This window comes from Maniola jurtina, chromosome 4 (genome assembly GCF_905333055.1).
Source record: "Maniola jurtina chromosome 4, ilManJurt1.1, whole genome shotgun sequence".
Classification (NCBI taxonomy): Eukaryota; Metazoa; Arthropoda; class Insecta; order Lepidoptera; family Nymphalidae; genus Maniola; species Maniola jurtina.
Genome location: NC_060032.1, coordinates 8,204,219 through 8,219,972, shown reverse-complemented (window position 1 = coordinate 8,219,972; position 15,754 = coordinate 8,204,219). Strand labels below are relative to the sequence as shown.

At 36.5% G+C, this 15,754-nt stretch overlaps 1 protein-coding gene across 3 annotated transcripts in view; it reads right to left on the bottom strand.

Annotated features, from left to right (window-relative positions):
* LOC123864231 (ATP-binding cassette subfamily C member 4-like) overlaps positions 1-15,754 on the bottom strand; it is a 65,016-nt gene that overhangs the window by 27,511 nt on the left and 21,751 nt on the right. For 2 of the 3 annotated variants that reach the window (XR_006795733.1, XM_045904519.1), the window contains exons 1-8: positions 14,600-15,267; positions 9,007-9,252; positions 8,095-8,302; positions 7,613-7,838; positions 6,274-6,430; positions 4,223-4,472; positions 2,460-2,711; positions 801-968 (exon numbers count right to left, since the gene is read on the bottom strand). Coding sequence is in view for 2 of the 3 variants with exons in the window: in XM_045904519.1 (XP_045760475.1) it covers positions 801-968; positions 2,460-2,711; positions 4,223-4,472; positions 6,274-6,430; positions 7,613-7,838; positions 8,095-8,302; positions 9,007-9,252; positions 14,600-14,673 (1,581 nt within the window). In the remaining variant the exon portion in view is untranslated. Of the gene's footprint in view, positions 1-800; positions 969-2,459; positions 2,712-4,222; positions 4,473-6,273; positions 6,431-7,612; positions 7,839-8,094; positions 8,303-9,006; positions 9,253-14,599; positions 15,268-15,754 lie in introns of those variants that run through there. The other variant, XM_045904518.1, reaches the window with a different exon arrangement.

Here is a 15,754-nt window from a genome sequence, read left to right as displayed (position 1 = left end):
TTTTGCGGAATGATCCTTCTGTACATGAAAGGCACTACTATGTAGTATTCTGTGATAGTAGTTTACTCAAGAACACCGTCATTTGAAAGGAAGATGACCAAAAATTAGAAAAAGTGAAACGACTTCAAAAACACAGAAAAACAACTTGACTTGCAAACTAATTTTCTTTAAAGTAACCATTAAACCAATGAATAAAAAATGCAAACTTATATTGTAGGTAGGGTATTTTGAAGTGGCTCCAAACCAAAGAAATACAAACCAAACAAATATTATAAGTGAATTATAAAATATATGTACTTTATAAAAGGATATAATAAGTTTTTCAGTGTTTTTGAAGTTGAGTTTTCCTTTATTGATAAGTATACTTAGTTATTATTAAGTCGGAGTGTAAGACGTACCTACGTGTGTTTTTCTTGAAGCTTTGCAAATACTCGAAGAACATGAATTGTAAATTATAATTTATAAATAGCAAATGAGGTATTATAATATTATAGTAGGTACCTATTCGCGCTCATTGTACCTACGTACTATTGTGTCGTTTGGGGGCAACGTACAGTAAAACAATGGATTTGAAGAAAGACTTACAAGAAGAAGCGATAGTAAAATAATAGTACGAATATCGTAGCTAACGTAGGTATATGTAAAGAACCATTGCTTACAGTTATAGGTAAACTCCCGATAGACAAACAATAATTTTTACATGTCTACAAATCATTAAGTAGGTACATTTCTGCATCTAATTAATTTACAGAATAGAACTACACCTAGTTTTGAAGACTAGAAAAAAACATGTTGCTTACCTTTTTATATCGCATTCGATCGTAGGGTAAACCGAAGAGGATGTTCTGCCTAACGGTTGCCACAAAAAGCCAGGGTTCCTGACTCGCATAAGAAATGCGAGCGCCACCAAGTGACACTGTTCCTTGCGATGGCTTCAACTCTCCCAAAATTACTTGTAAGAGGGACGACTGTATATAAAACAATATAAAATAATATATTATGACAGCTGTTGTAATTCCTGAACATGAAAAAATACTTACCTACACAATGTGAATAAAATGTAAATACGTAATACAAAAGAATTACTTTACATACGTTTAGTATAATACGCGTATTAGATTTAATATAAAATTGAAATGCGTTATATATCATACGGCCGCTACGTGAAGATTCTTATTTGTTTTGAGAGATTCTTCATTTCAACCGTTAGTTTTTAAAGTACTTACCTACTTATAAATGAATTGGAATTGTGATTGACGTATAATGTTATATTATGAATATTAAATTACTTTGATTATGACTACAACTTTATGTATCCATCCACAACCATTGTAATGTTGTAGATGCGACAGTGTGTCTGTGTGCTAGTTTTTCACGGCCCATCCGTTAAACCGATTTTGACGTTTGTTACAGAAATAGCTTGCATCCCACGGGATTTTTAAAACGAACTCGTAGATGATGCCTGCGATCTAGTATACGTGTAATACAACTTTTTGGAAAATCCCAAGGAAACTTCGATTTTCTTTGACTTTCTTTTTGTCAAAGAAAAACGAAGTTTATATATATATGCGTGATAATGCAAACAATAATATGTAGGTAGGTACCAAGTACACAATATATTGACCTAGTTATATAAACTGGTTTCAAAATACCTATCTTTTCCATCGTTATATTATACCTACTGCGAAAGATATAAGTGCGTGTGTCTGTTCAATCATTTCATCGATTTGAATGCATATAAGACAATAGATAATTAAGTATAATTTATCTGAATATACCTAGATCACATCCAGAAATACGCAATCTATTTACGCTTCGCTTCACGACCGTGCGAACATCCGTAGATATTATTAGAATTATTTCTAAAAAGTTCATCAAACACTTTCATGTGAGTTAATATTTCCCGTAGTTCGTGTTACTGTAAGAGCTCGAACTACAGTACCATATTTAATGTTACTGTTAAATTTACAGTAACAATGTTACTGTAAAAGCTCGAACTACGAGCCAACGAATATTTTGTAGGTTTAATCAGTTTCTCGTTTTATATCTAGATTTCTTGTGTTGTAGTTATTACCGGAAATATGCAATTTACGAACTGTGAAACATTCTCACAGGACAGACAATGTACGGTTTGTTATGTTATTCACCAACCAGAATTCTTAATCACACTTGATAATGCCGTAATGTTGGAATATTTTAACAAATTGTACAGGTACCTACTTACATCCGTAAATTCTTACTAAGTAATTAATAGCAGCATTTTTTGAAAAGATGTTATTTAAAATTAATGGTTGCGAATGTCATTGTATTTTTCTTATGGATAAATGAAATTAATCGGATATTATGTACCTAATGAGAATATTACAGTTCAAAAACTGCACTAACGTAATTTGATTTCAAGGACACTATCTTATAAGACATACCACTTAATCCAATAAGGAAGCTTACACATTTTTTACCTTTCCAGATCCAACTAGTCCAGCAACTCCGACAAACTCCCCTGGGCTCGCTGTCAGTGATAAATTCCTCAGTGTGGGCACAATTGGGTTAGGCTCATAACTAGCGGACACACCAGAAAGAACCAAGCCCAAGGATTTTACTTTGCCATTGCCACTTTCCTTTTCTTTGTCTATACCGTTGCTAAGAGCATTAGCACTAAAACCGTTGATTTTCGGCACCTCTGTTTCTAACTCTTCGAGAGTTAGAAAGTTCTACAACAGTAAAAATATATATACTTATGTGTAATAACAATATAAATACCTAATTAATTACCACAGCCAATGCGGGATTTGTTATCAACAGCCCAAATTACCCCATATCATTCTGAGGAAATAAGTACTAGATGGAAGTTGGTTCCACAGTTTTTTGATCAATTTTACTTTCTACCAAAAAACCCACAACGGTAAAATAACAACATCGTCGATGGCTCGACATATCTGAGATCTCTAAAAAAAGCTTAATCATTCATCCATGAACTTTATCTTTACAAGAACATAACACATTTTTATAATTTAATAAAAAGTTGACACCAAATATGTTTTTTCTGAGGTTCTAAACTACATCTAAACCGCGAGATCTAGGTATGTAGGTAGTTAAGTACATATGAATAGGAACCTATTTCAAATGAACGCCGACACTCAAGGACTTTACTTTCAAGTTTCAAATAATGAGGAAGGTATTGATATTTATACCCAAGCACAAGTAGAATATTATTTGATGCGTTCTCATTTACCTACCTAACCAAGATTTTAATGAAATTGCCCATTATCTTTCAAAGTTTATTACCTAGTTACCACTAAGGTGGTTTACACCATGAATTTAACGAATAATAATATTTACAGCTACAGACGAACTAACAGTTACCCGCGCAAAAAACCGTCTTCCAAAGCCGCTATAAAATAAAATAAAAAATTTGTTTCTACACAAAGAAACCAGAAATCAACGTGTGCCTTTCGAAGTCAAGTTTTTTAGGTTCATACAAGTCATTTTTTTTTTCGTTTTTAGGGTTCCATACCTCAAAAGCAACGGAAGCAAGGAACGGAACCCTTATAGGAGATCACTTTTTTGTCTGTCTGTCCGTCTGTCGTGTCTGTCAAGAAAACATGTAGGGTACTTCCCACTGACCTAGAATCATGAAATTTGGCAGGTAGGTGGGTATTATAGCACAAGTAAAGGAAAAATCCGAAAACCGTAAATTTGTGGTTACATCATAAAAAATAAATTAAAATGTGTTTAAATTTTTAAAGTAAGATAACTATGGGGTATCATATGAAAGGGACTTAACTGTACATTCTAATAGAGATTATTATTTATTTTTATACATAATAGTTTTTTATTTATCGTGCAAAATGTCAGAAAAAATACCCGAGTACGGAACCCTCGGTTGTTTTTTCACACGTAAACAACGGCAACGCCCGCGCCGTTAGCAACAAAGTATAAAAAAATAAAATATAAATACAAACAGACAAAAGATTCGATGGATTTCGAAGGTCTGGTCACCTTCGAAATCCATCAACAGATGACGGTGACGAATTACACATGTAAGTGAAGTTAGGTACCTACTAGGTACCTACTCGTACTTATATATCGCGCTTTTTTAATTAAGTATTTTAGATAGGTACATATCTTTTGAGAGTTAATTAAATAGTGTCCATAGTTAGTAGGAACTTTTACGTTCTTATTATTGTTTAAAATCTAGTTAAAATTAAGATTAGGTACCAACCTCAAGCCGTTTAATGGAAACTCTGGATTCAGCAAGAAATGCTAGTGCCATTGGGAAGAAGATGTTGCAAGCGAGTTGCAGTAAATTGTAATACTGTACAAGGCAAAATGTAATTTCTGCACTTATGTGTCCCCCGGTCAATACAAAGGTGACCACAGCCGCAAAGAGAATGAAACGCTCAGTAAACACACTAAGAGCAGTAGAAAACCCTTTAATAAAGGAAGTCCGTAATATAAATTTCACTTCGTACCTGTGAAAGAAAAAAATAACAAGGTCTGATATGTGGGTCAGGTCATGCGTATGATTATGAACACGTCATTGTGTGTTATGCTGCCAACGTAAGGTAACGTAACGTAACAAGGAGGTGGTACATCCTGTAAAAGCACGACCTACCTGCGCGCTGTGTTTTAGGAGTTTCCGTAATTCGTGCTTTTACAGTAACAAATAGATCTCGTGTTTCGTAAGCATGACTGATGTACTGTGTGAACATCGGCGTATTATTTCTATTCAGGCTTTACATAGTTTTCATTTAATTTGAATAAGTAGCGTTTTAAATTACAACATTACCTAACTATTAATAAATTTTCCCACGATGTGTATAAATTCAAACATGTTTTGCAGTCTTACAAAGTTTATATTATATTCTCAGTTAATACATAATTAACAAATAATTATCACTCATTATACTTACCTCCTGCAATGATAATCTGAATATCGTGAATGCAAATTTTATTTCCTGACTAGTTTAAGCCAGCGATTCGTCCGCGTGGACTAAGCCAATTCCAAACCCCTATTTCACCTCCTCTCCTCAGGGATTGAATTTCCCACATCCTTCTTAGCGGATGTCTACGTCACAATAGCTAACTGCTTCAATCCTATCCGTCCCGCAGTTTCGAGCTGTGCGTTGCATGCATAGTTCATACATCAGTCAGTCAGTCATTCAGTCAGTCACCTTTTTTTTTACCGGCTTCGCCCGGGTGGAATTTATGAAAATCTTTTTTATCGGGGGGTGATTGTTATAGCAACGTGTGTGATATTATGTGAGGTTCCATAATCTTAGAGTAGGTGGGTGATCAACTTTGGACGTCTGGAAATTGTTACCAGCCGGTCCCGGCTATTGACATCTAATAAATAGCAATCGTAATACCGATAACCGAGTCAAAATCGTAGACCCACAAGAAAGAATTTTGAGAATTTTCAAGGGTATTCTTAATAACCCTAATTCCACGAATCAGCTAGCGTGTAGGTATACTAAGTAATAAAACTTTAACTGTACCGACTGTAGAGCAAAGTGTATCACACACATGTAAGATAACGTCGTAGAGCATATTCCAGTGTGATTCCAGTTAGAAATAAAGCGCACTGCTTTTTAAAGCACGATTTAGTTCCACGGTCTTATTAAAATTACTTATAAGTTTTATGCTATACTTTTAGAGAGTGACGTAACAATGTGAATATCCCAATCCTCATCTGGGGAACTCTCAACGAGGTCAAACACGTTATTTCAAAACACGTGCAACTCCTAAAATGCCAAGACTAGACGACTAGCAAGAGAACAGATCAAAAAAATTATGATAAGTATGCTAGAGGGCTCTCTCCGTCACTCGTTTCATACAATCGTAGTTCCAATTTCATTTGAATATTAAGCAACCAAAATCCATGAAATTTTGCAGACATATTCTAGAAACTAATATCTATGTCTGTGGTTTTCCAGATTTCTGTTAAAATATTCGGTTTCAAAGTTACGCGGTCTTAAAAAATTTCATACAAATCTTTGAGCCCCTGTAATTTTAAAACTACATATTTTTAGAAAAATCTAAAACACCACAGATACAGATATTAGTTTCTAGAATATGTCTGCAAAATTTCATAGACTTTGGTTGCTTAATATTCAAATGAAATTGGAACTACGATTGTATGAAACGAGTGACGGAGAGAGCCCTGTTAATCGTGTGTGGTCAGTCGAAACCCGAAATGCGTACCTATTTCATATCTCACACGCTATCAATATATTACTTCGTGATGGGCTTAAATACTACTTGATCACTTACTTGCGTAATTTATCAACGAGTTTCTCAAAAGGTATTTCCCATGCATACATTTTTATCACTTGAACGCCATTCACTAATTCGCTCATAACTTTTACTCTTTTATCTGTGCGCCTTGCAATTTTTCCTCTTAGAGCGCCTTGAAGATGACTTAAATATGCTAAAACAGAAAAATAAATAAAGACTTATAGTAAAAGCTAAAAACTAAAAATGTTTGGGTATATCCATTGCTTGTGTACATGGTAAGTACATGTGAAAGAAGTGAAACTTGTTTTATATTAGAAACTCATGATAGCACTCGAAAAAAAAGAAAAATGAGCTTAAGCAATCTATTCAACATCATTGAACTAATAAACCTACTGATTACTATCCAAGCTTTCGATTTTTTTGTGGATCATTTTCGTCCATAATGTCATTTGATAGAATTATGACCTCCCTTATAACATCTCATCGGGATCGTAACGTTTTATCGATTACCCTGTGTATATTATTAAATATTTTAAACAACCGGACAAAATTGAACTCGCATGGAGAGGGATCCGTATTAGCATAGATATGTACGTATTAGAGACTAGCGACCCGCCCCGGCTTCGCACGGGTGGACATTTATTTTTTCTATATTCCGGGATAAAATATAGCCTATACGGATTCGGAAGAATCCCTCTATACTTAGAGGGATTCTTCCGAGTCCGTATAGGCTATATTTTATTTGATTTTATTTGATAAAAGAAATTTTGAAATCGGTCCAGTAGTTTTTGAGCCTATTCAATATAAACATACAAAAATACAAAAATACAAAGGTTTCCTCTTTATAATATTAGTATAGATGAGGCGTATTTTCTCGACCAGGTATTCACAACAGGTATGAGCTTCCAAGAATGCGTACGTCCTGGTTCGTCGTGGAGCTTTTTATATACTTTCAGCGATATAATATCAATGTCAATACATAACGAATTCGAATATAGATTAAGCTCCGGCTACACGCTCCGTCTTACCTGCAAATAAGTCAGGAGCGTGAGAACGGCAAGACGGTATTCCGCGCAGTTAAAAGTATTCAGACGGTATTCCGCGCAGTATTCTGTTGTTTTTTAACAGTAGGTAAACAATAAAATAAAGAATCTAGTAAAATCTACTCTTTTTTTGGCCACATTGCTGAAGTAGGTACTTATCAGTACAACACAGCCAACCTCCTCTAACGCTCCTAAAACAGCGAGTTTGCACAGTTTTAGTTTTGATGAGTTTACTGGTACCGTGTGGCCACTAGCCACTGCTGAGTGTTCCATCTTTGCGCAGGCAAGACGGAGCGTGTAGCCGGAGCATTACATTGAAAGAAAAGTCTTACCTTGTATTACCATTGTTTGGATGAAGATGACGGGGAGTACGGAAAATGTGGCCCAACCAATGTGCTGCCAGACCAGGTATAAAACAACCGGTACCACCAGAGGCATTACCCAAATGAAGTTCAAAAACCCGGCAGCAATATCGAAACGATTCACATCATTTGACATCAAGTTTATCACTTGTCCGGTTTCTGTTTGACTTAGACCAACACGGTTTAGTTTCAGTATCTACAAGAAAAAAAATGTATTGAGTAAGGTACACGGTATTTTACTTTTCGTGGCACGTTAGGTATAAGTACCTAGGAATCTACTTGATATTTTTTTCGCTTTGATAATAAAAAAGGTTGAGTAGTGTAAATTTTATTTTATTTTATGATCCTTTTGAAATTCGATTAATGAAAATAAGTAGTTAATTAAGAGTAAGACCTATCGACTACTAACTATTTAGCTAATTAAAGAAGAAGAAAAGTAAAAATATACTTGCCTTTCTGTATATGACTGAACAAGACGCTATTCTCACTTTCATACCAATACAACTTTGTGCTAATGCTGTATGATTTAAAGCCATGGCGGTGAATATACTAAGGAAATTCACTAAAAAATTATAAATATGCGCATTTCTATAAGTTTCTTCAGTTTTCTCCCCAGCGAAGTATTTTATAAATAAACGTAGCGTGAAAGGTATCATCGGCCTGAAAATAAAGTTGCTTAGCAAGAGTCTTTACCGTAGGACGGAAAAATAGTTATTTTTTCTTAGAATTGGGGTAATTGCGATTTATCTTGGGGTATTTTCGAATTATATCAAAAATGGTTTTATATTTCACTCCGACCGACCGTTTCTTTTTCGATCGTCTTTACCCCTGAAGCAAAATATCTTCAATTTTGCTAGTAGTTTCGCTAAACTGTTCTTTTACAGCTTTGGTAACTCGGAACTACCCCAGATCTTATTGACCATAAAGACAATATAGATACAGTATCTGAATTACCCCAGAGGGCTATTTATGACTACAATGCAAGAACAGAGCTAACACGTTGTGACCCTTTACTGCGTAAAAACCGATTATTTAGCGTTAAAACAAATATTCAGTGAATTATCTTACCGAGATTCCAAGATGTAGGGATTATTACGAAGCACAAAAAAATTCGCGTAAATCACCTGTTTGAAAAAGATCGACATCGTATGCGCTTGACACCAGTCTGGTGATTCACGACGCCTGGAGTGTCAAGGACAATAAATATGGCACCTAGCTTGGTGATCCTATCAGTATAATAACGCTAGTATTGGTAGAAAAAATGAACTATCGCATTGTCCCCAATGCACTCCATTTCAAAATAAGAACAGAAGAAGGACGAACACGACTGTTTTCGACGGAAATGGTCCTTTTTACCCACTCACCATAAAATTATAAAAAGTATCCCAACAACTACTCCACATAACATGTATTCGACCCAAAAGCAACTAACAATTGCTCTTGATAAAGATGGATCTATTTTCTTTTTACGTGAATTTTCTAATTCTTTTTCCCATGCTTCTTCCAATCGGTCACCCAGACGTCCGGACTGGTCTCCACTGCGAGCCTGCCATAGGTCTTCTAAAGTCAAACCGTGTTTGTAGCCTCTTCTGAATAAACGAAAACTCCACCTAAAACAAAAATGTTCTTCAAACCTACCTATCTATATTTTTCATCAATCATTAAAACCTCTTCCTTCGCCGTCTGTTACGCCATAAGAGAGTTATCGAGAGAAGGTTTTAAACATCTAAAGCTATACGGTTTAATTCGGTACGTACCTAAAACTGTAACTGAACGATTCCTGTACCTACTTAAAAGTAAATATACATATTTTGAAAATTTTTATTTGAGAAAGCTTTGTTATTAATTAAAATATAGAGCCCAAAACAGTATTTTTAACATTTTTATATACTTACATAGATGATTGGCATACAATAACACATTCTTATTTTACCTGTGGAATAGCTGGGGCGAGTCATGTCTCTGATTATTTCAGTACTTAAAGGCTTTAGTGTCTAGTACATATTTTTTAAACTGTATTTTGTTTATTTATTGCTCGAATGAGTAGATTGGGGCGCCAGCCAGGTAACCTCCCAGTGTGCCTGGATGCTGCTAGTCCCTTTTGGATGCGTCCGAGGGGAAGAGCACTGTTCGGGCCGGTGCGCCCCGGTAACATGGCTAATAATTTCTTTTCGGAGATATTGTTGGCTATGGCTAATGACCTGGCAGAGGGGGAGGTTTCTCCGCGTGTCCCTCTGACTAGCAGAGGGCACAGTGGACGATGCGGCGGATGGGACGCGGGCGACGTGCGCGTCCCAAGGTCGGGGGACGCACTTCGTTGGTGCGTCACGGAGGTGCGGTGTTGGGGACCGAGCAGGTCCCCGGTGGAGGGTCTGCCTCGGCAGACGTCGCTGGCTGGGTCGCGGTTGTTTGCTTCGGCCGTTCCCGTGACCCAGTCGCCAGGCGACGCGCAGTAGCGCCGCTGGGGTTTAGTGGGTATTCCGGTCGCCTCTCGGCCGGCGAGTCCCACATACCCTCCCTCAGCTGGCTGGCTGCCTCACGGCTGGCTGGCTAGCTTCCAGGGGGGATGCGTAAATGCATTCCCCAGCGTCAACAAAAAAAAAAAAAAATACCTCAGATTAGGTAGGTACTCATTACTAAGACTAACTAAGGATGTTTTGTTAACAGTCCCAATTAATTTTATTGGTATGCGTGCAGCGAATGATAGAACTTAAACAATATGATCTCCACTTGAGTGGGGTCAGGAATTAATTGAGACAATGACAAAAGTAAGGGGCCGCGCAAACACGTTGAATTTCACTTATCGTTCTCGAGTGTACTGATTTTTATCAATCAACGTTTTATTACTTGTTAACATCTGTTGAGCCCTCAACCTGATAAGTGCATATTGTGTGTATGTGCAGGATACTTTTTTATACCGGTAAATCTATTTCCACGAGATTTTTAAAAACCTAAATCCACGTAGACGACGTTGCGGGTGTCATCTTACTAGATGACTATATAGAGACTATATAGAGCTATAAAGTAAGTACATAAATAAAACTAAGCTAAACTTATGCGAACCAATACGTGGACATCCTCATCCAAAGCCATAAAAGCAATAACAGGTAATATAAAGTGAACTGTGCAGCACACACGGGCGCAGGGTCTGCCTCTGCGGGCGCCAAGCGCCGCTCATGACGCGACGCGTCCAAAAAGCACGTCAGGGCAGGGGTGCCAGGAGTCAACACAATATTATGCTCCAAGGTTGAAATCTATAAAGCGCACTTGGACTTTGCTTAAGACCTAAGTTTCATTTAGAACGAGACAGATTTATTCCAGCGGTACTGGGTACAACACTGTCTCGTTTTGACAGTGTCTTAAGTCTGAGCAAAGTCATATAGATCTCAGCCAAGTATCGTAATACACACCACTCAGTTTCACTGCGGGCACTGGTTTTCAATTTTATTGTATTCTCCTTACGATCAAAGACCATGAGAGTATGCGAGCTGGCATACCCTTCACTTATTTTATGAATAGGTTCGGCGTTATATTATTAATTTTAACTATGGATTAGGAACCAAACATCTTGGATCAGGCCGCCTCATAACGTCCATAAATAACTGATCTAATGTACCTACCTACCTAGTAGCTATATTTATGGAACAAACATTTTTTTGCGGTTAACGTCTACGACCTTGGTGTCAATTAATATTCTAAGGACCGAGTTGCTTGGCTGTATGCTACTTTTTCACGGCCAAACTTAAACGTACTAGCATCATTTCTAGCTGTCATTTTTGTCTTTGGGATTAGAAAATTGACTAAGTACCTATAGTTAGTTTTATTATGTGTAAATAGGATTAGATAACGCTGGATAACATTATTCGGTACACTGATAACACTCTAGATACCTGTTATCACAATGGATCTTAGTAGTAAAATAATCTCGGCAGGTATCTATCCTTACTTTTTTGAATCTGTGACTGAGGCCTACCCTGCATGTACTGACCTCTGGCATATGACTTGACCAGTTATTTTTAGGGTTCCGTATCTCCAAAGAAAAAGGAACCCCTATAGGTAGTATCACTTTGTAGTCTGTCTGTCACGACTCGTCAAGGGAATCAAAACCTATATAGGGTACCTACTTCCTCTTGACCTAGAATCATGAAAGATTTTGAAATCACAAGAAGCGGCTTATTCCCACGACCCACCCCATCCATGGCTATCACATAAGATCAAATAATAGTAATTTTACAGTTTATTCAAGTGCTTGTTGCGTCGGGGATCGCTAAAGATAACAGAAACTATTGTTTGTACAACAGCTGACTTTCATAGCTATTTCTTTTACATTCAGCGGTCCCCTGACACGTTTTAATTCCAAGGTTTTAAGCAATTAAATGTCACTTGCTTCAATAGTGAAGGAAAACGTTGTGAGGAAACCTGCATGTTTGAGAGTAGGTATCACTATCACACTAATATTATAATATATTATAATCCTTCATGCAAAAGCTACTAGACGGATTTAGCTGAAATCTACGCGGGCGAAGTCGTGGGCATCGGCTAGTGCATAATGTTCTTAAAGATGTGTGAAGTCCGCCAATTCGCATTTGGCCCCAGTGTGGTAGATATGGCCATTCTGAGAGGAGGTACGAGCTTGGTAGTAAACCAGCGATGGGTTCATGATGGCGCATATAATAAGATACATAATTATTTTTGGCAGATTGTGTATAGTACGCGACAGGTCGAGATGGCAATCGGGGTATGAGGCGGGGGAAGGCCCCGCACACCCGCATGTCACCCGCGCTATCCCACACCAAGTTAGCGCGGGGGCTGTATGATTGAGCATTTAACTGAGTTTGAATATTGAATCAGAAACTAGTCTGGCGACAATATAATAATAATCCACTGAACTTTACCACAGTTCACGAAAAACTTCTAATAAAATTCGAGGCTTCACATACACTGGCAGGCGTCAAATATTACCTATATTTGACGCTAGGTAGGCTATGAATCTACGAGGTTTCTTTAATTACACGTCACTCATAGCTTAGGTATATTCGACAGATCGTCGATTCAGGATCAAATCGAGAGATTCCTTACTTTCACTCTGCCTGAACTGTGCAAACTATGGACGTAATTACGACGTAACCTTGAGCACTCGGACGTCCGATAGTCATCTCGCAAGCGATGTCCTAAACGAGCGACGGTGCACCGTGCACTCCCTGTCACTCACTTATGATGAGTTTAGACTTTTGACCATGAAGAACACCCTTTTTCTGTAAGCGACTTAAAGGCGTGAGAAATTACCTTAATTTTGAAAAGACAATTCGGTTGAAGGTTTGTCACTATTTATAGACGAAATTAAATGTTTAAAAATAGGTATATATTTTTTAATAAAATTATTATTTCTGTATCTTTAATTTTGTAGTTTTATTTTTATTCAAGGGTAAACCCCAAAAATAGGTATAAGTATGAGGAAATCATTTAATAATAATTACCCAGGCCTTGCACTTTTAAAAATACATACATATTATTTTGTACAGCTTGTTTGACATAAGCTGAACAATTTTAGGGTAGGAATCATCTAAATAACTACACCATATTATAAATTTGAAAGTGTGTTTGTTTGTTGGTTTATTGGTTTGTCCGTCAAACACGTCGCAACGGATGGACGTGATTTTTTGCATGGGTATAATTTAAGATTTCGAGAGTTACATAGGTTACTTTTTATCCCGGAAAAAGAGTTCCCACGGGTTTTTGTAAAATCTAGTTGATTTAGACAACAAAGTTTTTAGCAAGTTACATATGATTATTATGATAGTCATTATTTCGTAAAAGGAATTATCGAAATTTTCTGAAAACTGTCTCTCCGTGGTTGCTCCAAGCAACAGAGCGTGAGCGCATACTATATTCCAATATACACATACGTCCGAATAAGGTCTGAACACACTCGACTATGAGATCCATAAAAGTTGGCGAGAGATATTTCAAGGGCCCTAACTCCTAACATTCAAAATAAATATCCTACTTAATTTTAGTACCTACTTAGATATTGTCGAGTATAAATAAAGAAGGATAAATCGATAAACTTAGTTTTATAAGTTAATCGATGCAATACGTTTGTATGAAGAAGCGCGTATGAAGTGTAAAAAGTAAAAACCTTATTGTTTATCAGGATAAAAACTCTCTTATAAGTTGTGTTGAGTTACGCTATCCCGAAATATTAGTTAAGTAGGTTGTATATTATGTAGGTATGCCGAGTTGCGTTTTTAAATCAATTGAGTAGGTACCTAGGTAATTTTTGCTCATTCCCAGACAGACAAAAAAATAGGTTGGTACTGTTTTGGGCTCCATATCGATGATCTTGCTTCCTCCTATTAAATTTTTCAAAATACATATAATATTCACTTATTGCTTAGAGGAATCGTCCATTAACAGTTTTATTATGTTCCTATGGTTCCTACCGAAGCATTCTTCGGCTACACGCTCCCGTCTTATCTGCACAAGCCAGTTTGCACAGTTAAATGCGTGCGTGTGGACTGTGGACGGCAAGACGTATACCGCGCAGTTCCACTAAACTGCTAAAGATTGGACTGCGCAGCCAGGTCGGAGAATGTAGTCGGCGCATTACTGCCTACCTGTAGATTTCCTAGGAATTCTATACCCTTTAATGAAGGATTACCTACATGTATAGAATTCCGGTAATATGTAGGTATAGACTTAAGGTAACGGGAGGTACCTATTTCAGAATATTATAATAAATACGTGTGCTTGAAAATAAAATAAGTACTTATAGCCTATATCTCATACTCTCGTACTGAGGAAGAATATAGCTTTCTATTAAAACATTTTCAAAATCGGTTCACTAGTTCCAGAGATTAATTCCTACAAACAAACTTATAAACTACCTTTTTATAATATGTATTAGTATTTAATAGAATTAGCTTATAATTACTATTATACCTAGTAGTTACTTACCACAAAAATATTTTAGAGAGTACGTTTGCTTTGTCGTGAGGATTTTTTTCTTTGAGTACAACCTTTGAATCCATATTGCACTTAGGTAGGTACCTACTTGAGTAAGTAAACTTTCAAAACAAAAATCCGCACTTAGATAAATAAACCTATTTTAGAATAGGCACATACATAAAATGACCACTGATAGCTAACGTTCTATGGAAACCACTTAGTTCAATGAAAAAATATTATTAAAAATATATTTAAGTAACTAATCATCACGCTAAGTAATTATGCCCATTAAGATATGCAACACATTCATTATTCAACACAATAATAGATGCAAAGTATCACTGTCGCTTTTGTTTATATTGCCAATCGCATTTTATGTGTCACACGGCACACCGATCACTGATCTCAATACAATTTTCGGAATTGTATTGCATAATGAGCTGGCAATTCGATAGCTCTTTGAGGAACTTTACACTCTTTATTCACTTAATAATTAGTAACAACAATACAGTTGAATTGTAAAAGTACGCAAATTACGAGGAAATATAAAAGGCCGGTATGAATACAATATCACAGAATGTATGGGAATAGCGGGCCGGTGTTTTAGCGAGCGTGTGAGCGCGCCTCGCCCGCTCTTGCACTGAACTGACGTACGAACGGACACGACGCGGACGACTGTGCGCACTGTTGCCAACTGCTAGCTTTCCCAGTTGCTAGATATTTTTCAAAATGTTGCTAGATTGCCAGTTTTTTTTACCCCAAAAAGTTGCTAGATAGTGCTAAATGTTAAAACTTAGGCAAAGAATATTTAACGAACTTGGTATTATGGTAAGTGACAATAAAATGACAATTTCTAAGAATCATTTTTATTTTCCTTAATTCTAACATTGTTAAAGTTAAAAATGTCTAAAGTATCGGTGTACGTCATTGAATAAAAAAAATGTGGTTAAAGAATTTAATCTCAAAAGAATTTATAGTAAGAAATTAATAAAGTAAAAGATAAAAATAATTTAAAAACTAATTAATTAAATAGGAAGATTTCGATGGCTGGGGTTCCGGGTCTTGCGCTGGTTTTGAATATTTTTCCGCAGTACCCATTTTATGCAGAACATCTTTAGGCAAAACACAGTTATAGCAACATTTACCACTTTTCCTGAGGAAGTC